At 44.5% G+C, this 23,347-nt stretch overlaps 1 protein-coding gene across 4 annotated transcripts in view; it reads left to right on the top strand.

Annotated features, from left to right (window-relative positions):
• The window catches only part of LOC135514422 (semaphorin-6A-like), a 95,225-nt gene that overhangs the window by 60,167 nt on the left and 11,711 nt on the right, over positions 1-23,347 (top strand). For 2 of the 4 annotated variants that reach the window (XM_064937906.1, XM_064937905.1), the window contains exons 8-19: positions 6,615-6,734; positions 7,164-7,252; positions 9,023-9,240; positions 9,930-10,061; positions 10,843-10,998; positions 12,105-12,278; positions 13,123-13,263; positions 13,426-13,503; positions 15,557-15,615; positions 16,171-16,191; positions 16,365-16,406; positions 18,460-18,615. In XM_064937906.1, the coding sequence (XP_064793978.1) occupies positions 6,615-6,734; positions 7,164-7,252; positions 9,023-9,240; positions 9,930-10,061; positions 10,843-10,998; positions 12,105-12,278; positions 13,123-13,263; positions 13,426-13,503; positions 15,557-15,615; positions 16,171-16,191; positions 16,365-16,406; positions 18,460-18,615 (1,386 nt within the window). The remainder of the gene's footprint in view (positions 1-6,614; positions 6,735-7,163; positions 7,253-9,022; positions 9,241-9,929; positions 10,062-10,842; positions 10,999-12,104; positions 12,279-13,122; positions 13,264-13,425; positions 13,504-15,556; positions 15,616-16,170; positions 16,192-16,364; positions 16,407-18,459; positions 18,616-23,347) is intronic. The other 2 variants (XM_064937907.1, XM_064937908.1) reach the window with 2 other exon arrangements.

The following is a 23,347-nucleotide window of genomic DNA, read 5'->3' as shown; positions in this document are numbered from 1 at the left end:
ACTTTCCTCTTGGGGACATTAAAGTCCTTCATATTCTATCCAATACTAAGAGAAATTACACCACTTGTATGAATGCTATGTCAAGAATGTGTATTCATTTACAATGTATCAATATGGCTCACAGTAATTACTTAAATGTATTATGCAAATGTTCCTTTCCTCTTAGTCGTTAAACATTAGCTAGATAGGAGAATCTTTCTCTTTTTTAATGCAAGGTTGCATTAGGTATACTACCGTGCATTTAATACTTTGTGGCCCATTTTGATATCAATATACTAACAGTACAGTATGTCAGGAATAAGTGGCAGTCTGTTACATGCTGTTAAACAAATTGTTGAACTCTGGGAAGACTCTTTTTCTTGGCAGATGTAGATTGTGGGCAGCTTGTAAACACAATAAGTGGTTTTGCACCCCCAAAAAATGTAATCTTCTCCCGAATGTGGAGATTAAAAATGAATCAAAAAGACGAAACCCCAAATGAGTCAGATTTCCGTTGGTGGGTTTCAACTCCTCCAACAGAGGAGCTGTTAGTGATTCATTCCCATTGATATTCACTGTGAACCAATTTATGAGGTTTTTGTTCAATTCAACCTGGTCTCAGGGCATTTCATATTATTCTGTATGTAAATCCAAGACCCTCCACTTAGTATGATATGTTATGTTTTGTATGGTATGTATTAATTTGTGGATGTCCATCACTCATTTTGATATGTTTGAATTACAAGTCGTATGAAACATTGTATATAAACTCAGCAAAAAAAGAAAGTCCTCTCACTGTTAACTGCGTTTATTTTCAGCAAACTTAACATAACGTGTAAATATTTGTAGGAACATAACAAGATTCAACAGTTGAGACATAAACTGAACAAGTTCCACAGACATGTGACTAACAGAAATGAAATCATGTGTCCCTGAACAAAGGGGGAGGGGGGTATCTGGTGTAGCCACCAGCTGCATTAAGTACTGCAGTGCATCTCCTCCTCATGGACTACACCAGATTTGCCAGTTCTTGCTGTGAGTTGTTACCCCACTCTTGGTATTGTCCTTAGCCCTCACCCTCCGATCCAACAGGTCCCAGACGTTCTCAATGGGATTGAGATCCGGGCTCTTCGCTGGCCATGTCAGAACACTGACATTCCTGCATTGCAGGAAATCACTCACAGAACAAGCAGTATGGCTGGTGGCATTGTCATGCTGGAGGGTCAAGTCAGGATGGGCCTGCAGGAAGGGTACCACATGAGGGAGGATGTCTTCCCTGTAACACAGAGTCGAGATTGCCTGCAATGACATTCGACGATAAACGCGAATCCGACCATCACCCCTGGTGAGACAAAACTGCGACTCGTCAGTGAAGAGCACTTTTTGCCAGTACTGTCTGGTCCAGCGACGACAGTGGGTTTGTGTCTATAAGTGACGTTGTTGCCGGTGATGTCTAGTGAGAACCTGCCTTACAACAGGCCTACAAGCCCTCAGTCCAGCCTCTCTCAGCCTATTGCGGACAGTCTGAGCACTGATGGAGGGACTGTGCATTGCTGGTGTAACTCGGGCAGTTGTTGTTGCCATCCTGTACCTATCCCGCAGGTGTGATGTTTGGATGTACCAATCCTGTGCAGGTGTTGTTACACGTGGTCTGCCACTGTGAGGATGATCAGCTGTCCATCCTGTCTCCCTGTAGTGCTGTCTTAGGCGTCTCACAGTATGGACATTGCAATTTTTTGCCCTGGCCATTTCTGCAGTCCTCATGCCTCCTTGCATCATGCCTAAGGCACGTTCACGCAGATGAACAGGGATCCTGGGAATCTTTCTTTTGTGTTTTTCAGAGTCAGTAGAAAGGCCTCTTTAGTGTCCTAAGTTTTCATAACTGTGACCTTAATTGTCTACCGTCTGTAAGCTGTTAATGTCTTAACGACCGTTCCACAGGTGCATGTTCATTATTAGTTTATGATTCATTGAACAAGCATGGGAAACCATGTTTAAACACTATGCAATGAAGCTCTGTAAAGTTATTTCAATTTTTACGAATATTGTTTGAAAAACAGGGTCCTGAAAAAGGGACATGAGTATACAAAATTATGTGGAAACCCCTTGAAATTAGTGGATTTGGCTATTTCAGCCACACTCGTTGCCGGCAGGTGTATAAAATCGAGCACTCAGCCATGCAATCTCCATAGACAAACATTGGCAGAAGAATGGCCTCACGGAAGAGTGATGGCACCGTCATATGCTGCCACCTTTCCAACAAGTCAGTTCGTCAAATGTATGCCCTGCTAGAGCTGCCTCGGTCAACTGTAAGTGCTGCTATTGTGAGGTGGAAACATCAAGGAGCCGCGAAGTGGTAAGCCACACAAAGTCACAGAATGTATCGCCTGTCCTCGGTTGCAACACTCATTACAGAGTTCCAAACTGCCTCTGGAAGCAACGCCAGCACAATAACTTTTCATTGGGAGCTTCATGAAATGGGTTTCCACACACAAGCCTAAGATCACCATGCGCAATGACAAGCGTCGTCTGGAGTGGTGTAAAGCTTGCCGCCATTGGACTCTGGAGCAGTGGAAACGTGCTCTCTGAAGTGATGAATCTCGCTTCACCATCTGTTAGTCCGACGGACGAAACTGGGTTTGGCGGATGCCAGGATAATGCTACCTTCCTCAATGCATATTGCCAACTGTGAATTTTGGTTGAGGAGGAATAATGGTCTGGGGCTGGTTTTCATGGTTCGGGCTAGGCCACTTAGTTCCAGTGAAGGGAATCTTAACACTACAGCATACAGTGACATTCTAGACAATTGTGTGCTTCCTACTTTGGGGCAACAGTTTGGGGAAGGCCCTTTCCTGTTTCAACATGACAATGCCCCCGTGCACAAAGTGAGGTCCATACAGAAATGGTTTGTCGAGATCGGTGTGGAAGAACTTGACTGGCCTACACAGAGCCCTGACCTTACCCCCATTGAACACCTTTGGGACAAATTGGAATGCCAACTGTGAGCCAGGCCTAATCACCCAAGATCCGTGCCCGACCTCACAAATGCCCTTGTGGCTGAATGGATCCAGGTGCCCGCAGCAATGATCCAACATCTAGTGGAAACCATTCTCAGAAGAGTGGAGGTTGTTATAGTAGCAACGGCGGATCAAATCCATATTAATGCCCATTATTTTTCCTCTGACACTGACTGGTATAGAGGTCATGGATGGCAGGAAGCTTGGCCCCAGTGATGTACTGGGCCGTTCGCACTACCCTCTGTAGTGTCTTGCGGTCGGAGGCCGAGCAGCTGCCATAACAGGCAGTGATGCAACCAGCATGTAATCCATGCTCTCGTTGGTGCAGCTGTAGAACCTTTTGAGGATCTGAGGACCCATGCCAAATCTTTTCAGTCTCCTGAGGGGGAATAGGTTTTGTCGTGCCCTCTTCACGACTGTCTTGGTGTGCTTGGACCATGTTAGTTTGTTGGGGATGTGGACACCAAGGAACTTGAAGCTCTCGTCCTGCTCCACTACAGCCCCATCGATGAGAATGGGGGCGTGCTCGGTCCTCTGTTTCCTGTAGTCCACAGGAGTTGTGCCTGGCCGTGCAGTGATGAGTGAACAGGGAGCACAGGAGGGGACTGAGCACGAAGCCCTGAGGGGCCCCTGCGTTGAGGATCAGCGTGCCGGATGTGTTGTTACCTACCCTTCCCACCTGAGGGCGGCCCGACAGGAAGTCCAGGATCCAGTTGCAGAGGGAGGTGTTTAGTCTCAGGGTCTGTAGCTCATTGATGAGCTTTGACGGCACTATGGTATTGAACGCTGAGATGTAGTCATTGAATAGCATTTTCACATAGGTGTTCCTTTTGTCCAGGTGGGAAAGGGCAGTGTGGAGTGCAATTGAGATTGCATCATCTGTGGATCTGTTGGTGGGACATGCAAATTGGAGTGGGTTTAGGGTTCCAAATCAAATCAAATCAAATTGCATACACATGGTTAGCAGATATTAATGCGAGTGTAGCAAAATGCTTGTGACAAAATGTTCCGACAATGCAGTAATAACCAACATGTATCTAACAATTTCACAACATCTACCTTATACACACAAGTGTAAAGGGATGAAGAATATGTACATAAAGATATATGAATGAGTGATGGTACAGAACGGCATAGGCAAGATGCAGTAGATGGTATCGAGTACAGTATATACATATGAGATGAGTAATGTAGGGTATGTAAACATTATATTAAGTGGCATTGTTAAAGTGGCTCGTGATACATGTTTCTGATATAATGGTATTGATGTGAGCTATGACTAGCCTTTCAAGGAACTTCATGGCTACAGACGTGAGTGCTATGGGTTGGTAGTCATTTAGGCTGGTTACCTTAGTGTTCTTGGGCACAGGGACTATGGTGGTCTGCTTAAACATGTTGGTATTACGGACTCAGATAGGGAGAGGTTGAAAATGTCAGTGAAGACACTTTCCAGTTGGTCAGCGCATGCTCGCAGTACACACCTTGGTAATCAGTCTGCGGCCTTGTGAATGTTGACATGTTTAAAGATCTTACTTACATTGGCTGCGCAGAGCGTGTTCACACAGTTTTCCGGAACAGCTGGTGCTCTCATGCATGTTTCAGTGTTATTTGCCTCGACGCGAGCATAGAAGTAGTTTAGCTCATCTGGCAGCTCTCGGCTGTGCTTCCCTATGTAGCCTGTAATGGTTTGCAAACCCTGCCCCATCCGACGAGCATTAGACCCGTTGTAGCATGATTCGATCTTAGTCCTGTATTGATGCTTTGCCTGTTTGATGGTTCGTAGGAGAGCATAGCGGGATTTCTTATAAGCGTCCGTGTTAGAGTCCCGCTCCTTGAAAACGGCAGCTGTAGCCGTTAGCTCAGTGAGATGTTGCCTTTAATCCATGGCTTCTGGTTGGGGTATGTACATCATGGGGACAACATCATCGATACACTTATTGATGAAGCCAATGACAGATGTGGTGTACTCCTCAATGCCATTGGAGGAATCCTGGAACATATTCCAGTCTGTTCTTGCAAAACAGTCCTGTAGCTTAGCATCTGCTTCATCTGACCACTTTTCTATTGTCACTGGTGCTTTCTGCTTTAATGTTTGCTTGTAAGCAGGAATCAGAAGGATAGAATTATGTTCAGATTTGCCAAATGGAGTGCGATGGAGAGCTGTGTATGTATCTCTGTGTGTGGAGTAAAGGTGGTCCAGAGTTTTTTTTCCCCTCTGGTTGCACATTTAACATGCTGATAGAAATTTGGTAAAACAGATTTAAGTGTCCCTGCATTAAAGTCCCATGCTACTAGGAGCACCACCTTTGGGTGAGCGTGTTCTTGTTTGCTTATGGCGGAATACAACTCATTCAATGCGGTCTTAGTGCCAGCCTTAGTCTGTGGTGGTATGTAAAACAGCTATGAAAAATACCTCAGGTGAGCAATAGCTCAAGACTTCCTTAGATATCATGCACCAGCTGTTATTTACAAAAATACATAGTTCGTCGCCCCTTATCTTAACCAGACGCCCCTGTTATATCCTGCTGGTACAGCATATAACCAGTATGTTGATAGTGTTTACAGTTTTGAATGTCCCGTTGGTAGTTTAATCTTCCGCGTAGGTCATCTATTTTATTTTCCAAAGATTGCACGTTTACTAGCAGAATGGAAGGAAGTGGGGGTTTATTCAATCGCCTACAAATTCTCAGAAGGCTTCACGCAAATCACGGGGATCTGGGCCTGTTCCCGGGAGAGCAGTATATCATTCTCATCGGGCTCGTCAGACTCGTCAAGGGAAAAAAAGGTTTCTGCCAGTTTGTGGTGAGTAATCGCAGTCCTGAAGTCCAGAAGTTATTTTCGGTCATAAGAGACGGTAGCGGCAACATTATGTACAAAATAAGTACAAAAATAAGTATTAACAATGCAAAGAAACAAACAAAAAACAATTGGTTGGGGACACGTAAAACGTCACCCTTCTTCTCCGGTGCCATCTTAATATGCCTTCTAAACACAAATGCATCTTTTGTAAATCATGTCTGAGTGTTGGAGTGTGCCCCTGACTATCCATACATTTTTAAAACAAGAAAATTATGCCCCCTGCTTTGCATAATAGAAGGAATTTGAAATTATTTATACCTTTATGTTTGATACTTTATATTTTAGCAATTACATTTACTTTTGATACTTAAGTATATTTAGAACCCAATACTTTGACTTTTACTCAAGTAATATTTTACTCGGTGACTTTTACTTTTACTTGAGTAACTTTCTATTAAGGTATCTATATACTTTTACTTAGTATGGCAATTTGGTACTTTTTCCACCACTGCTCTGAGACCATGTTGTTCAATTATGTAGTTAAAGTTTCCAATGCAGCCATCCATTTGAACCTGAGGAGCTGAGTTCATCCTCGCTGCGGATACTGTTCGCATCGAGGAGCATGTGTGTGTGTTTGTTTGTTTTCTGTCAATGAGCCTGAGGTTTCTGTGTGTATCCATTTCTCTCGTCTTGGTTTCTCTACATGTTTGTGCATCCAGTGATCAACATCAGCATCTTTGAGTGTTTGTTTGTGTGTTTGGCCCATGACTGGTATGGCGGTTGACTTCTTATCCCTCTCCCTCTCTCTTCTCCCTCCAGATGGAAAGCTCTACTCCGCAACAGTAACAGATTTCCTAGCGATTGATGCTGTCATTTATCGTAGCCTTGGCGATAGCCCAACTTTGCGGACTGTCAAACATGACTCCAAGTGTCTCAAAGGTGAGGAGAGCCATCGGATATATAGACCTGAGGGTTGAAAGAGGTGATAACATGGACAATGAATGACGGGTTGGAAAACAAATCAGAGTTAGAGTGAAAGGGGGGTGATTTGAGGGATGATTTGCTATTGCAACACACTTTATTTGATGCTGTCACTCTCACAAACCAGTCCCATAGCAGTTATGTTCTCAAGAAATTGGCTGCCCCTTGGGAACGAAAAGAACATGACCCGGTTGTCAAAACTGAATGGGGAGAACCCTCATTCCCCCCAACATGTAAATAGCCCCCTAATAGAGATGATGGATTGAGCTACTCCCTGTGCTGTACCTGGGCTGTGCCTCACTGCACACTGTGATTGATACTTTAGGTATTGGGTGTAAAATGGGGTGTCTGATCTGTTTTGTGATGATATGCCTTCTTTTTTTTCAGAGCCGTATTTTGTACAGGCAGTTAACTACGGTGACTTCATCTACTTCTTCTATCGAGAAATTGCCATGGAGTACAACACAATGGGAAAGGTAAGCTGATTGGGGTTGTCTGTCCCTTTTCATATGCTCGGATCGGGGCTACTTCCTGCTGAACAGGAGAGAAAGGAAGCGCTTTGGGAAGTAAACAGGAAGTGAGTGTATCAAGTATCTGGAAGGGCGTTCAGCAAGACCAAAATGGTCAACCTTTTTCGATACAGAAAAACATTTGCAGGATGTAGGCCTAAAAATAGTTGAAAAACAAAACCGTCTGGAAAGTCATTTTGAAGTCTAAATATATTCTCTGACTTGCATGTCCGTGCTACTGTTTGACCTGTTGCTCACTTGTGCTGTTTCCTCAAAGCGTTTCGAAGTTTTTCTCCGAAATGAGACAGACAGGAAAAAAGAGAGGAAATTAAAAAGAGAGGAATTACTTTATTCTTCATTCAAGGTTTTAAACCAGAGGGATATGAAAGATGTTTGGATTATTACTTTCATTTCAGTTTGCATGGAGAAGGTTTAATTGGGTACCTACAAGGAAATTATATAATTATATAAACATTATGTATTTTACATTAAATGGCGGCGGGGGGGGGTGTATTCACCCAATTTCGACTGACATATTGTACTGCACATGAATACTGAGTGAAATTCTCTGGTTATTTTGAAAGGGATATCAATATAACGAAGCATGTGGAGTTGAGCGCAAAGTGGTTTGGTTGATAATTTGTGGTAGAGGTATGGTACTTTTTGATTGATTAACTGGAGTTTCTTTTGACAATCTGAAATGTAAGAAGTTCCACAGTCATTAATAATGTGTGCTATTGTATATCTATGCATGATTCATATTTACAAGACAATGGCTCTGGTCTATGAGATTTGCCTAGTTATGGAGACCGAATAGTAATAAGCTGTACCTTCTGTGAGTGAGCTGGTTGGGGAATAAGGAGAACAGACAGACAACAGGTATGTGGTGTAAATGTCAGCAAAACATAGGAGTTGATTATTGACTTCAGGAACCAGAGGAAGGAGCATGTCCCGATCCACATCAACAGGACTGCAGTGGAGTGAGCCAGCAGTTTTAAGGTCCTCGGTGTCCACATCACCGAGGACATGTCATGGACCACTCTGGTCAAGAGGGAGCAACAGCGTCTCTACTTCCTAAGGCGGCTGAAGAAATTGAGCATGCCACCCCGGGTCCTCTCTAAATACTACTGCTGCACCATCAACAGCGTCCTGACCAGTTGCATCACGGCCTGTTACGTGACCACAAGGCCCTTACTGGAACCGTGCTCCCACCTATCCAAACGGTGCCTGAGGAAGGCCAACAGGATCATCAAGGACCCCACACACCCCAGCCACGAGCTGTTCACTCCCTTGCCATCCCTTACCATGAGGTCTGATACCAACAGGCTCAGAGACAGTTTCTATCTACAAGCCATCAGACTTCTGAACACTTGAACTGGACTGACCACCTGCTCTGATTCTCCATTCCATAGCACACATGCACTCACTGCACAATTTAAAACTTGCCCCCAATCCCCCCTTCCCCAAAACATGTGTAAATGTTGGACTATAAATTGTCCCTTCCTGTATTATGCTTATGCTAAAATGTTTATTCTATTCTACTGAGCCATTTACTTTATGTTCATTTTCTAACCTTTTATTATTTCTTGATGTTGTCGCATTGTTGACAGGAAACTGCAAGTAAGCATTTTGTTGGACGGTGTATGCCACGTGTATCCCGTGCATAAGACAACTAAAACTTAAAACTTGAAACTGGGTGTGTCTGAAATATCCACTGAGTGTGTGTGCGTTGTGCAGGTGGTGTTCCCCCGTGTGGCCAGGGTGTGTAAGAACGACCGGGGCGGCTCCCAGAGAGTTCTGGAGAAACAGTGGACGTCCTTCCTCAAGACCCGTCTCAACTGCTCCATCCCAGGGGACTCCCACTTCTACTTCAACATTCTGCAGGCCGTCACCGACGTCATCCACATCAACGGACGCGACATTGTCATGGCAACCTTCTCCACACCTTACAACAGGTACGAGGGCCGGCAGACACACAGACGGAAATCAATTTCCCAGGCCACCCTAGCGCGTAATTCACTGTCACAATAGTTGTGTGCCCTTTGGTCAGGTGCGTAATGTCATTCCTGCGTTATTCATATTGGGTGTGGGTTTTTATCTAAATTGAAATTACAAATGAGCAGTAGAGCTGCTACATATTGTAATTCCCATTTTATGGTGGTTTTTAGGCAATAAGACAATTGCTTGTGACAATGCAATTGAGCATGGTTTAATGGGCATTAAAAGTCAATGAAGCGGCTTGGAATTTCTATAAGCGAATTTGATCCGGGCATGAATCGCAGTTAGCGAGCGAAATGAGAGGGAACAGATTTTGACGAGAGGTAGCATTCAGGATTTATTAGCCATTCATTTAACCAAGTTCCTTGGCAGCATGGCTTGCCTCTCGCTCTGTACATAGCCAATGCTGGCTGATTACTAAGATGTACAGCCTTGGCCACGAGGTTAACAGAATAACAGCTCTGTAACCGTCACAATCCTGTCCTTGTACATGCTGTCTCTTAATGCCAAGGCAGCTGAAATGCCCATAAGAAATGACTGGGAAATAGTGATTCAGAGCTATGCTATGCACAGTTTGCACAGAGTGGCCCTAACAATCAGACTGAGGATTTTTTGTTTTTGTTTGGGGGGTGGAATGTTTATACAGCATTCCTGGGTCGGCCGTCTGCGCCTATGACATGGCTGAGGTGGCCAATGCGTTCATGGGACGTTTCAAAGAGCAGAAGTCCCCTGATTCCACCTGGACACCTGTTCCTGAGGATAAAGTTCCAAAACCAAGGTATGCCCCCCCCCATCTCCCACACACAGACAAAGCCACACCCGCAGCATGAAAGACGCTCGATATCAGCAAACAAAGCATGAGATCATATTCCAGATGGCTGCCTACTTCTACAAATGCACCAGCTTGATAAATCTCCATCTCTGCGTTCCTAATTACCCAGCAAAGAGCAGCTCTTTTCCTCTAAAAACCGAGATCTGTGGAGGGGGATCGTAAGTGGTGTATATCCCCATATGGCTGATGATGTGGAGAGCAACAGGATACCACCCCTGGTGATTAGCATAAAATGATGTGTTTGTGTAAAACAAGGTCAGGTGTTAATGAGATCGGAAATCCACATCTCGTTTATTCAATTTCATTTCTGTCAACGTTATCAGCAGACAAACAGAAGGGAGTTTTCACAATGTTGCCCTTTTTTTTTCAACTGTCTCCTCTGTAGCAGCAGACATGCCATGTGTCATCGTCTCCCCGACTGATCTGCCTCTGGTGCTCTCTTTATGTACTGTAGACCTTATTGCATTCTGCAGCGTCTACCATGGAAAAGAGATTGAATTCAGTGTGGATAACCTGGTGGAATCTTTGGCCTGGGTGTCGCGTAGTACAGTAAAACCCTTTTTTTATGGCTGTCGAGAGGTGAGATGTCTTTGAGCGGATCTCCTATCAAAGGCAGCTTCACTTTTACAGGGCCCCTCTCCTCTGCTCCTCTGCCCTTATAAAGAGATCAAATGGCTGCTCTCGGACTCTCACCTGTTTGATTCCCTGCTGCTTTCATCCACTTCAGGCCCGGGTGCTGTGCTGGCACGCCGTCCTTAGAGAAGTACAAGGTGTCCAACGAGTTCCCTGACGACACTCTGAACTTCATCAAGCAGCACCCTCTCATGGATGAAGCTGTGCCCTCTATCGCTAACAGGCCCTGGTTTCTCAAGACCATGGTGCGGTGAGTATAGCATCACGAGCTAGGATGGTACGCTAGCTAGCTTGGTCTGGGTTGTGGGTTGTGGATGGAGTTCATCAACATCATGCGTGCATTATGCATTACTATTTGTAATAACCGATGGAATCTTTACATAAATACATCGCCGTAACATTTGTGATTTAAACGGCAGGGCACATAGCAAAGTGTTATGTTACATGCAATGTCAGCAGTTAAAAGCATTATACAAGTCTAAAGCAGTCACTTTTATGAGGGCATATGGTGGAGAGGCGGTTTTGGTATCTATGTCACAGCCTCTGTGTGTAGTATGACTCTGACACAGGAAGTCAACTGCACACTGACTCTGTAATAGGACTTTATCTCATCTATTCCCCAAGGGACATCTATGAATTCAAGTTTTTGTTACAAATTGGAGTGGACTATCAAATCCTATCAACTATGAAAACCTATTCCGTTCCCTGATGTACAGTAGGTTCCAGCACCTAGCCAGTCACAATCTGTAGATTGTCCCTCTTAAGATTTCCCATTATGGGACAAAATCATGGGCATAGTTCTTGAGGTTGTTGTTATTCTTAATAGGACAGAACCATATAATACTTGATGTTATTGTTTATGGTACAAAAGCATGGGCATAGTGAACTCAGACATTCAATGTCATTTCAAACCAAACAGTCTGAGTGGGAGAGAAGGCCTCTTCTCATTAATTTGATTGTGATGTGCGCATTTACTCCGGTAAATGTAAAATCATCTTGGGCTCTCATTCCAGCGTTCAGGCATTATTTTCTATCTTCCAGTGTTCAGGCATCTGTTTTATATCTTGTGACCCTTTCTAAAGAAGAGATGTCTTTAAACAGCCAGATGGAGAGGATGTGGAGTCCTTAAATTACTGAATAATGTCTTTAATCATTTCCATCTCACTGAATGAATAGCTATGAAAATGTATTTGCATATGGATCTGCAAATTATACATCCTTGTGATAACACAAGGAGCTCCATGGTCAAAATGTAATTGGATATTTTTCTAGATAACACTCAGTGGAGTTCAGCCCCAAAAATTAAATCAGGAAATCCATAAATGTGTTATTCACGGTACTTCATATCCCTTCCAGATACCGGCTCACCCGGATCTCCGTGGACAACGCTGCGGGACCCTATCGGAATCACACTGTCGTTTTCCTGGGCTCGGAGAAGGGGATCATTCTGAAATTCCTGGCCAAGATGAACAGCGGTTTGCTGAATGACAGTCTCTTTCTGGAGGAGCTCAACGTGTATAACCCGGAGAAGTGTGTATTCCATTAGCCAGCCATGCTAACTAAACCAGCAGCACTACCCCAGCCCACCACATGGCTACTCTATCATTTAAAGCGTTTCATCAGGTTACACTGCACTGACCACAGCTCCTTAAATTAAAGAGCCGGCCCTGGAGCTTCAGTAACGGGGGCTCAGACCGCAAGGCTTTACTCTTACAAATGCAGGATGATTAAAGAAAACAGAGAGGGACTGTGTTAGTCTTTAAAGCCAGACTGAGATCTCTCCTTAATATATTATGAAGGGGCTTTTGAAATATTTGGAATGGAAGTAAATGAGGGAAAAATATGCCTGGGCCTTGCCAATGCAAATATTTACTTGACAGGCCTGATGATGGGGTAGAGTTAGTGAGCGGGGATGAGAGGCAGGGCTTTCAAGGCAACGGGCGTTTGTTATCCAACATCATAGCGTCACGTGACATGGGTGGGTCTGGAATAAAGTACGAGCCCCCTCTTTCCCTCTCCCCCTGTCCTCGTAGCATGGTCTGAGTGGATAGCGCTGACTTGCTGGGTTGGATCAGGATCTGGGTTTGCCCACCGCTCATTACATAGTGTAGATGGACTATAAGCTCTAATTGAGGGCTCTAATGCAGGGCTGGAGGTAAATCCCTCCTCTGGGGTAGATGGATGCTCTGCACAGGGGGATTAGTATGGGGCTCTCTTATACCCCGCAGACAAAGAGGCTTGGGTGGGGCTTTGAGCTCCTATCAACAAAGACTGGAGCTGTTTTAAGAGCTCTGTTTGTGTTGACAACTCATGCCATTCATCTGTCTGTCTGTCTCTCTCTCTGCCTTGTCGCTAACTCTAACTCCTCATCCAGGTGCAGCATCGATGGTGTGGACGACAAACGTATTGTCAGCATGCAGATCGACAACCAGGGCCACTCTCTGTTTGTGGCCTTCACCTCCTGTGTGGTCAAGGTGCCGCTCTCTCGCTGTGAGAGGCATGGCAAATGCAAGAAGTAGGTTCAGAAATAAAACCCTGCATCCATCCTCTTAGAGTCAGGGCTTTTGTAATGCATTTGTAATGTCATAACTAATCAGTCATCAGGAAAGTAAAAGAAAGGCTGTTAAGATACACACTGTGATGACAGCTGTGTGTGTCTGTGGTGTGTTTCCTCCAGATCATGTATTGCCTCCAGGGATCCCTACTGCGGCTGGGTGTCCGAAGGAGCATGCAGACAGGTGGTGCTCGACCCAAAGTATGTTCCTGCTCATTCCACTATCATATACAGTAGCCATAATACGGTCTGTGCCATTTGTTGACTGGTGACCTCAATGACTTCACTCTATCTATACAGTTGCAATTTCTATGATTAGTCAAAAAATGTTGTGGTGCTCTATATTTTCTTCTAGCTGAAATGGCCATTGGAAAGGCTGATGGAAGGAAAGGGATATTTGCTCTGGCACTGAGGCTGGGACTGGGACTGGATCATGGGTTTGCGAGGAGGGGGTTGATGGTCACCATAATTTGTAGCTATGTTTATGACACAGAATGAGATGCATTTTGAACAAACAGCATGTGAGGTTTCTGTGGGTGGAAACCAATTTTACAGATGAAGTCATAATAAAGGAACAGCTTTTGATGTTAAATGAATTTAATCCCAGCCAAATGATTGGTCTCGCATGCTACATTACGATATCCTATTATAATTTCTAAAGCCCGGGCCTCTCGACTGTTCTGATTGAGTTTCCACTTTGGAAATTGAGTAGACAGAGGCATTAGGAGGTTAGATGACCTCACTTTTTACTGTACAATATTTCGAAGTGAGTGAGTGGGGATTCGAGAGCTATTATCTGTTGGTTTTGTGGCGAGTTTTGGACGGACACGTCCCAGTGTTTAACAAAAGGCCTTAATACAAACAGGCCCTGGAGAGAGTTTCTCTCTCTCTCTCTCTCTCTCTCTCTCTCTCTCTCTCTCTCTCTCTCTCTCTCTTACCCCCCCTCTCTTATCACCCTCTCTTTTACCCCCCCTCTCTCTTACCCCCCTTCTCACACCCCCCTGTCACGCGCTTACTCTCTCTCTTTCCCCCTCTCTCTCTCTCTCTCTCTCCCTCTCTCTCTCTCTTACCCCCTCTCTTTCCCCCCTCTCTCTCTCTCTCTCTCTCTCTCTCTCTCTCTCTCTCTCTCTTACCCCCCTCTCTTATCACCCTCTCTTTTACCCCCTCTCTCTTACCCCCCTTCTCACACCCCCTGTCACGCGCTTACTCTCTCTCTTTCCCCCTCTCTCTCTCTCTCTCTCTCTCCCTCTCTCTCTCTTACCCCCTCTCTTTCCCCCTCTCTCTCTCTCTCTCTCTCTCTCTCCCCCCCCCCCTCTTATCACCCTCTCTTTTACCCCCCCCCCTACCCCTCTCACCCCCCTGTCACGTGCTTACTCTCTCTCTCTCTCTCTCTCTCTCTCTCTCTCTCTCTCTCTCTCTCTCTCTCTCTCTCTCTCTCTCTCTCCACAACCATCTGGACTTGGGGGATGATTTTCCAGCTCTTTCATGTCAAGATGCCTCTTTTAATGGCTGAAAACAGATTGGTCCCTCGCATATTCCCCCTGACCAGCTTGCATATGATGTGGTTCTGCTGTTGACTATTCCTCCCCATGCTAACACCTGTACTATAGTATAATAACAGGTTCCCACTTGCATCTCCCTCATGCTAGATAAATCGAGATCAGATTAAAAACTATGCAGAATGTGTGTGGAAAGGTTTTAAGGTTTTGTTCATACAACTGTGCGTCTGGTTCGTGCCTATGTGTCTATGATAGGCAAATCAGATTAGCAGATTAGGAGATACCAAGAGATGGATTTTGTTGTGCATTTCAAAATTATTTGATTAAGATCCTTCTTCTGGTTTGAAGCCTTGTAGACTGGCCTGTGTAGAGCATGATCCACGTTCTGATTGTGAGCAGTGATTTACGGAGTGTGGGCTGTCATCCGTGACTGTAATCTCTCTGACAGTTGGCTGCTCTGTTTCACTGCATGGTTGGTGGTCCTTCAGGAAAGTCGGCTCTGAGCTGAGCATGGCTGGGAGAAAATGGCATCTCTTTCACTAGAGCTTCCGCTGCCCTAGTGTCCACCTTCCTTCCTCCTCATTGGCCTGGCCGCTGGTCCCGATGTGTGTGATTTGATGATTGGACCGTAGACCTTTATCGATAGTGATGGTATACAGTAGGGTTGTCCTCCTGGCTGATTGTGCCTGTGTGAGTCTAGATCTGTCCAGGCCTGTGCTCAGTATTTCACCATGATGTCTCTGTTAATTATGCAGATCGGCCTTCGAGCAGGACGTGGAGCATGGCAACACAGATGGACTGGGAGACTGCCAAAGTAAGCAGGCCTCTTCCCTCTGTTGATCTGGGCTCAATGTGCCTCTGTCCTACAGGATAGGGACAGGTCTTTCACCCCACCACAAACAGCATAAAATACACACACGCACACACACACACACACACACACACACACACACACACACACACACACACACACACACACACACACACACACACACACACACACACACACACACACACACACACACACAGCTCCATGCCTAGTTAAATAAAGGTTAAATAAAATAAAAATACATCACTGAAGAGGCTTACACAACAATTGTTTGTATAGACTAGAGTAGAGCACATAGCTCTGTGTTAGTTTCTGGTTAATAGCAATTAATTACAAGAAAACAAGCACTTCACAATCCTTTAACCAGAGAAGCACTATAGATCACAATGGATAATAATGCCTATCTTCAGTTACGATCTTCAATTACTTTAAAGAGACAAATGAAAAGCTATTGAATGATCATGCCAATGTATCATTCATCTTGCAGGTTTAGCTTTTGCTCTTTGAAAACATTGACACATCTTTCCTTTGACTTTTTAGATACGTTTGTGGCCCTCAACGGTAAGTAACCACACTAAATTAACAAGATGATACCTACCCTCAACCTTATTTATTTTCAGCTCTTCACTTCTATCAATTCTTTGCTCTCACCCCGAAATTAAGCCCTGCCCACTATTTCACAGGTGACTAAACGAACTGAGCTTTAATTGAATTCATTCCTTTTCTTTCTGTAGATGTTCAGTCCAGTCCTCATGGTCATGAAAGGGCTCGCCATGGTCAGTTTACTTTTGTTTTCCCCCAGTCTGTTTTAACGTGTAGTACTTTAGCTTCTAGCACCCTCCGTAAATCCACTCCATAGTGTTCAGAGTCCAGACCTTCTCTCCCCTCCACCCTCCTCCTGCCCTGGCCTGCTCTACTGTGAAAGATCCCTAGACTGCAATGCAATAGTATTGATTTGTCCTGACCTTTTTTTCCCTAATTGGATGGATCTTGTTGTTAATAGAAAAGGCCTCCGAGGTTCACTGTGGTCGACTAGACTCATCAGGGCACATGGAAAAGATGGAGGGTTGTTGACAAAGGCTAACATAAGAAGCGGCAACATTTTTCATACAAACCCACAGCCGTGCTGCACAATACCACTAGTTTAGGCTACAGCATGAATACACACGCAGACAGACTGCACAATTAAATTCCACACTTACACGATCGAGTGTGTTTATGCTTGATTCTTGGTGCTGGTTGATTGAAACCATTTACCCCCCAGGCTTATGAAGAAAAATGATAAACAGTCTTGGTTAGCCTGCAGTATGTCACAGTCTTCCATTGCACCTCACACATCACACTTGAGCTGTACAAGATTCACACTCCCATAAGGAATGACAAGAATAGCATTTTTTTTGAAAGTCATTCCAGAAATACCCCTCCACACTCCTTCTTTTCGACCCCATGTGTTTCTCCCCCATTTCCCCCATTTCTTCCTGTCAGATTTCGGGTCAAATACAAATTCTATTTCAATGCAGCTCAACAGTAGTGTGTTTATTCACCCCAAGGTCTGACTGTGTTTTTGAGGCAGTCAAACCCAAGCATTTCAGGTTCCGACACAGACTGTTGATATAATATTTAAATGTAACTACAAATGCCCCCCCAGACAAGCCACTGCCTCTAATTAATTTATAAAAAAGGTATCTGCACAATTCGGCAGTTTAGGATTTTCTTTTCCAAGGAGCTGATCCTCCGACTCCGTATGTGTGTCATCTGCCTGAATTGCACTTCTCCTGGCCGTGAAAAATGAATTATAAAATAGTCCTGTCACACTAATCTCTTAGCCCACGGTGTATTGTTAAATAAATCATTTTAATGATTGCCACGCGGAGGCTGCGGGGCTGTTGTGCATGGAAGACCAACAGCAACAATCCCGGCCCCCTACCACTGCTCCCCCTCCCCCACCAGCCTCTCTATCCGCAACCACCACTCGTGAGAAAGCGTGTTAAAATGGTTTACTGTGAGCTGGCCTGATTAACATACGAGCTGTTGATTACAGTATGGCCGCTCACCGCCTGGGAGTAGCCTCAAATTATTGCTCTAAACAGGAGCGACGTGGGGATGGTAATGTGATAATGTGATTTATATGGTTTTATTGTCAGAGGCGCCACCGAAATATACAGACTGGAACTTAAGGCGGAGGTGGAACGAATATTGATGTTGATACAACATAGAAAAATAACGGAGTATGGTAGGGTCTAATTTTAGTCCTGTTTAAACTGTGGCCAGCGATAGGCCAGCAGTGCAGGGTTTCATTAAGGAGTGTAATCTGAAGGGTAATTTAGGTTAGAGGACATTAATATCTTACCCCTCGTAATTAATTTGGTCTTGAAGTTGGGCTTTTTACAAAGCGCTCTACTAAATATAGCTGATAGATTGACATTGAAACGTAACGGGTAGAGGAGAGCCTGGGACGTGAAGAGAAGGGAGGATGGTTAGGGAGGGATAGGGCTTTTTCTTGCTCTTCATATCAAAGGTATGCTTCCCTGAGGTGATTGTGTGAGAGGTGGTTCAGTTCTTGCCAGCGGCAGTATGACATGTGAGTGAGGAAAGGAAAGGTTCTCCTCTCCTCAGAGACTCTCTATCTCTCCCTTCCTGCAAGGCCACAGCTCCCTGGAGATACAGAGTCCAGTAATCAGTTGTCCAGGGTCGCCTCACTAGGCAGGCACACTGTCTTGTAGCTTCGCACAGCCCATCTGCTCCTCGAGTGTGTGTGGGTGTGTGTGCGTATGCACATGTGTGTGTGAGAGAGTGTGAGGAGAGTTTAACATGTGTTGTGCCCGGCAGACCATCCCACCCTCCCATTCCCCACCACGGCCCATCCCCCTGCAGGAGGACCACTGGGTCGGGGCGGCATGGTGGAGCAGGCGGACACCCCCATGCCCTCAGATAACAGGGACCCCTATATGGCAGTACCCTCTCAGACCCAGCAGGATGCCAATGGTAAGCCTTGGAATAGAAAAGTCCATTTCTCCTGTGGCAGGGATGAGATTTACTGTGTCTGCTTCCAGCTGACTAGCCCAGAACTGAAACAGTGTCAGGAGAGAACAAATTGCCACACCCCGGAGAGAGAGATTTATTAAACAAAGACTCTAATGTCCCTGAGGAGATGTAATATACAGACCATTACGCTTCAGGAAAAAAAGGAAGATTTCACTGTATTTATTTCCACAAGAAGATGGCCCCAGTTTTATCTTGTGCAGGGACATGACATTGAATGCCCTTTTTTTTTTTAACATCCCAGCTGATCAAGGTCACTTTAAACCCAGACACATAAAGATGCCTGGAGAAAACACAGCCATGATTACACTGGCATGATCAATGTAATGTACCGTAATAGAGCAGGAAAACCATTAGAAGTTCCATTACCTGAGTCATCTTATTAGATGAGTGGTTACCATGAGTAGATATTGATAATCAATAAGGATGATTAGAGGTGACCGGTGGCCTCATAGATATCCACAAAACACACACACACCAATGAGGAGTACAGCTAGAGGACTGTGTGTGTTAGGGCGAGGTCATCAGGGAGGAGGAGTCTATCTCTCTCTCTCTTTGGTACGTGGCAGTGTGTGAGGTCTCTGGGGTTGTACTGTAGGGATGGGTCACAATTCTCTACCCTTCTCCTGAAGTGAGCACTTCCGATCACAAATTTGAAAGCATTGGTGAAAATATTGACTGGAGGGAGTTTCCTCCATTATCATTGTCACCATCCATGATGGAAATTGTGAGAAAAGACTGGAAGGGTGGAGAATGGTGATGCAGTCTAGATGAAGCTCAGTGAGCTAGCTGTCTCTCTCCTGTTGCTTTCCTCTCTGGAAGCTGGAAGCAGACACCTGTATAGGCAGACCAGACAGACACAATGGTGGCAGAGAATACGACATGCTTAAACAGCATCATCGTGGTGTTGCTACCCTCGTTGCTGTTACCTGGGTCCTGGCTGGCCCCGTCCATCATGGCGACCGGGTTAACAGCAACAAGGACACACATTTAAACTCAAGCTTCTCACAGTATTTTTCTCTATTTTCTTTTCAACGTCACTTTTGCAGCTTGTCTCTCTGTATTATGAGTTCAGTTTCAGCTCTAGCTGCTTTTTTTTTTGCTATGAAAGTGAGCTCTGATGATATTGTCTGTTTTGCTTCTGTGACTGTTTTCATGGCTTGGTTTTTAAACTCTGGCTTGACTATTTATGTTCTTGCTAGGATTACTTTGATGTATTAAGCTCCATTTTGCCTTCATGCAGCTTAAACCATCGCTGCATGGCAATTGAGCACCCCTTTCAACAGTACTCATCTCCTTATGTCCTTATCCCTCTTTCCCATGTGCAGGTGCACTTCTCTTCTCATTCCTAGCTCCAGGTGCCAAATGTACTGTGAAAACATAGTGCTGAGTGCCAATCTAACACATTAAGGTTATAGGGTATGACAGCCACTGTCTCAAAGCATAACCATAGAGTCATCAAACCTCCATCTTAGCCAAATGAACATGAATACTGTACATACAGTACAGGGAAATCTGAATTCTTCATCACCAGATGTTTTGAACAAATGTAGTTGCATTGACATTAATTAAACAAATTAAACTATAAATATTGCAGATGTTATAACTCCCCAAATTCTGAGCCCCCAGATTAATCCTTGCTTGCAATTAAAATGATATAAAATTCCAACTTTCTATTTTGAAGCTCACTCATTTGTGGGATCTGTCAATGAATATTACAGTACCAATATGTATTCGGGCAACACATTGGAATGATTAGAATGGTAAAATAATGAGTATCCGCACTGTGGATATTTAATAGTTCACCCTCTGCCAGAAAAGAGCACCAATGTTGCTTGGTTTGCTGTCCCAGTACATTTGAGCACCGTTGTGTCTGGGCTCATCTATCCGTGTGATATCCCACCTCTCTCTCCTGCGACCCTCCCTCCCCCTCTACCTCCCCCCGCACCACCATCTGCTACCATTGTGAACAGTCTCCCTTCCACAGGACCTTTCATCTGTCGAGATGGAATGTTCCAAGGCTGTACCTTATGTAGTGCAAATGTATTACTAACCATATTTATAGACCATCCTACCCTCTACCAACTGAAGTCATATCTATCTATCTATCTATCTATCTATCTATCTATCTATCTATCTATCTATCTATCTATCTATCTATCTATCTATCTATCTATCTATCTATCTATCTATCTATCTATCTATTTATCCAACTATCTATCCCTTGCCCTGCCCTGCCCTGCCCTGCCCTGCCCTGCCCTGCCCTGCCCTGCCCTGCCCTGCCCTGCCCTGCCCTGCCCTGCCCTGCCCTGTCTGAGGCAATGAGTCCCGTCCTCCCCCTCTCTCCCTCCGACCTGTGGCCATTTCTGTGTGTCTCTCCAATTTATGGGTTCATTACAAAAGCTATCCAGACAGGGCGAGGGGGAAGGTGGGAAGGGGAGGGAGGGAGGGAGGTAGGGAGGGAGGGAGGGAGGGAGGGGGAATTCTCTCCCGTCGCTCTGTGGCCTTGGTCGTCTGTTGCACAGTCACTGTTCTAATCCCTCCATGGATACATATTTTGTGTTGCATTGTTTAACCCCATGAAGTTACACAGGAACATCATTGGATATGTTTAGACAGGCAGCCCAATTCTGATGTTGTTTCACTACCTTCAGTGTTGGCAATTTACACTTGGAATAGACAGACAGTTAGCAACTTGCATCTGTGATCGGTTATTTTCAGCTTCAGTTGACTGGCACCTGTGTACCAAGGAGAGTGGCATGATAGGGGCGCAACCTTGGATTGGTGCCAATTACTGTGCCAAAATGTAATTTCAGTTTGAACACTCACCAGTATCAGGCTGGAAAGTCTACTAGGAAATTCTGAATAAAGGAAATAATAGAAATTAGGTCCTCACTGCTCAGCGATCTAATTTACTGTATTGTAATATCTAAATAACAGAATTACTCAGGAAGCCTCTGATTGCATATACTGCAATGTAATATTTAGGTGAACTGGGAGAAACAATGGTATGCCTATTGAGTCTATATACAGTACGAGTCAAAGTTTGGACGCACCTACTTATTCAAGGGTTTTTCTATATTTTACTATTTTCTACATGTTAGAATAATAGTGAAGATATCAAAACTATGAAATAACACATACTGAATCATGTAGTAACCAAAAAAGTGTTAAATAAATCAAAATATATTTTATATTTGAGATTTTTCAAAGTAGCCACCCTTTGCCTTGATGACAGCATTGCAAATTCTTGGCATTCTCTCAACCACCTTCAACGGGTAGTCACCTGGAATGCATTTCAATTAGCAGGTGTGCCCTGTTAAAAGTTCATTTGTGGGCCTCCCGGGTGGCGCAGTGGTCTAGGGCACTGCATCACAGCACAGGCTCTGTCGCAGCCGGCCGTGACCGGGAGGTCCGTGGGGCGACGCACAATTGGCCTAGCATCATCTGGGTTTAGGGAGGGTTGGAGGAGGAGGTGTGATGGTGTGGGGGTGCTTTTCTGGTGATGCAGTCTGTGATTTATTTAGACTTCAAGGCACACTTAACCAGCATGGCTACCACAGCATTCAGCAGTGATACACCATCCCATCTGGTTTGTGCTTAGTGGGACTCTCATTTGTTTTTCATCAGGACAATGACCCAAAACACCGCCAGGCTGTGTAAAGGCTATTTGATCAATAAGGAGAGTGATGGAGTGCTGCATCAGATGACATGGCCTCCACAATCACATGACAACCCAATTGAGATGGTTTGGGATGAGTTTGACTGCAGAGTGAAGGAAAGCAGTCAACAAGTGCTCAGCATATGTGGGAACTCCTTCAAGACTGTTGGAAATGCATTCCAGGTGAAGCTGTTTGAGAGAAGAGTGTGCAAAGATTTCATCAAGGCAAAGGTTGTCTACTTTGATGAATCTAAAATCTAAAATATATTTTGATTTGTTTAACACATTTTTGGTTACTACATGATTCCATATGTGTTATTTCATGGTTTTGATGTTTTCACTATTATCCTACAATGTAGAAAATAATAAAAATCAAGAAAATCCCTTGAATGTGTCATGATAGTCGTAATGATGAGACGAAGGTGCATAGGTGAATAGAGTTCCACATATTTTGAATGAACTGAAACTCACCAAAACAAAACAAACGACCGACCGACCGACCGACCGAAACGTGACGCTACTAGTGTGCACACAGGCACCTAACTGGAGACAAGATCCCACAACAGAAAGTGAGAAAAGGGGCTGCCTAAATATGATCCCCAATCAGAGACAATGATTGGGAACTATATCAGGCCAACATAGACATACAAAAACCCAGATTACCCAACCTAGTCACACCCTGACCTAACCAAAATATATAGAAAACAGAGATATCTAAGGTCATGGCGTGACGGAATGAGTTGATGTGTCCAAAATTTTGACTGGTACTATATGTTTCATTTCTTTAGACTTCTCAGAAATATTGATTGCAGAAGTCTGAAAAAATAATCTGACCTGTTACTTTTACATTTGCGCACTTCCGCCTTTTATGTCAAGCTTCAAGCCACGGGTTTCCTTTCTCCCAATTAGCTTGCATTATGTTGCCCCGGTAGGTTGTCCTTTTCCTTTGTGTCAGAGACCACACACAGTACAGTGCCTCTGCAGCCTCTTTGTCTTTTTCTAAGGTGGTCTTAC

The sequence above is a fragment of the Oncorhynchus masou genome, chromosome 25 (genome assembly GCF_036934945.1).
Source record: "Oncorhynchus masou masou isolate Uvic2021 chromosome 25, UVic_Omas_1.1, whole genome shotgun sequence".
NCBI classification, from domain to species: Eukaryota; Metazoa; Chordata; class Actinopteri; order Salmoniformes; family Salmonidae; genus Oncorhynchus; species Oncorhynchus masou.
The sequence above is the reverse complement of the archived record's forward strand: the minus strand, read 5'-3'. Positions and strand labels throughout refer to the sequence as shown.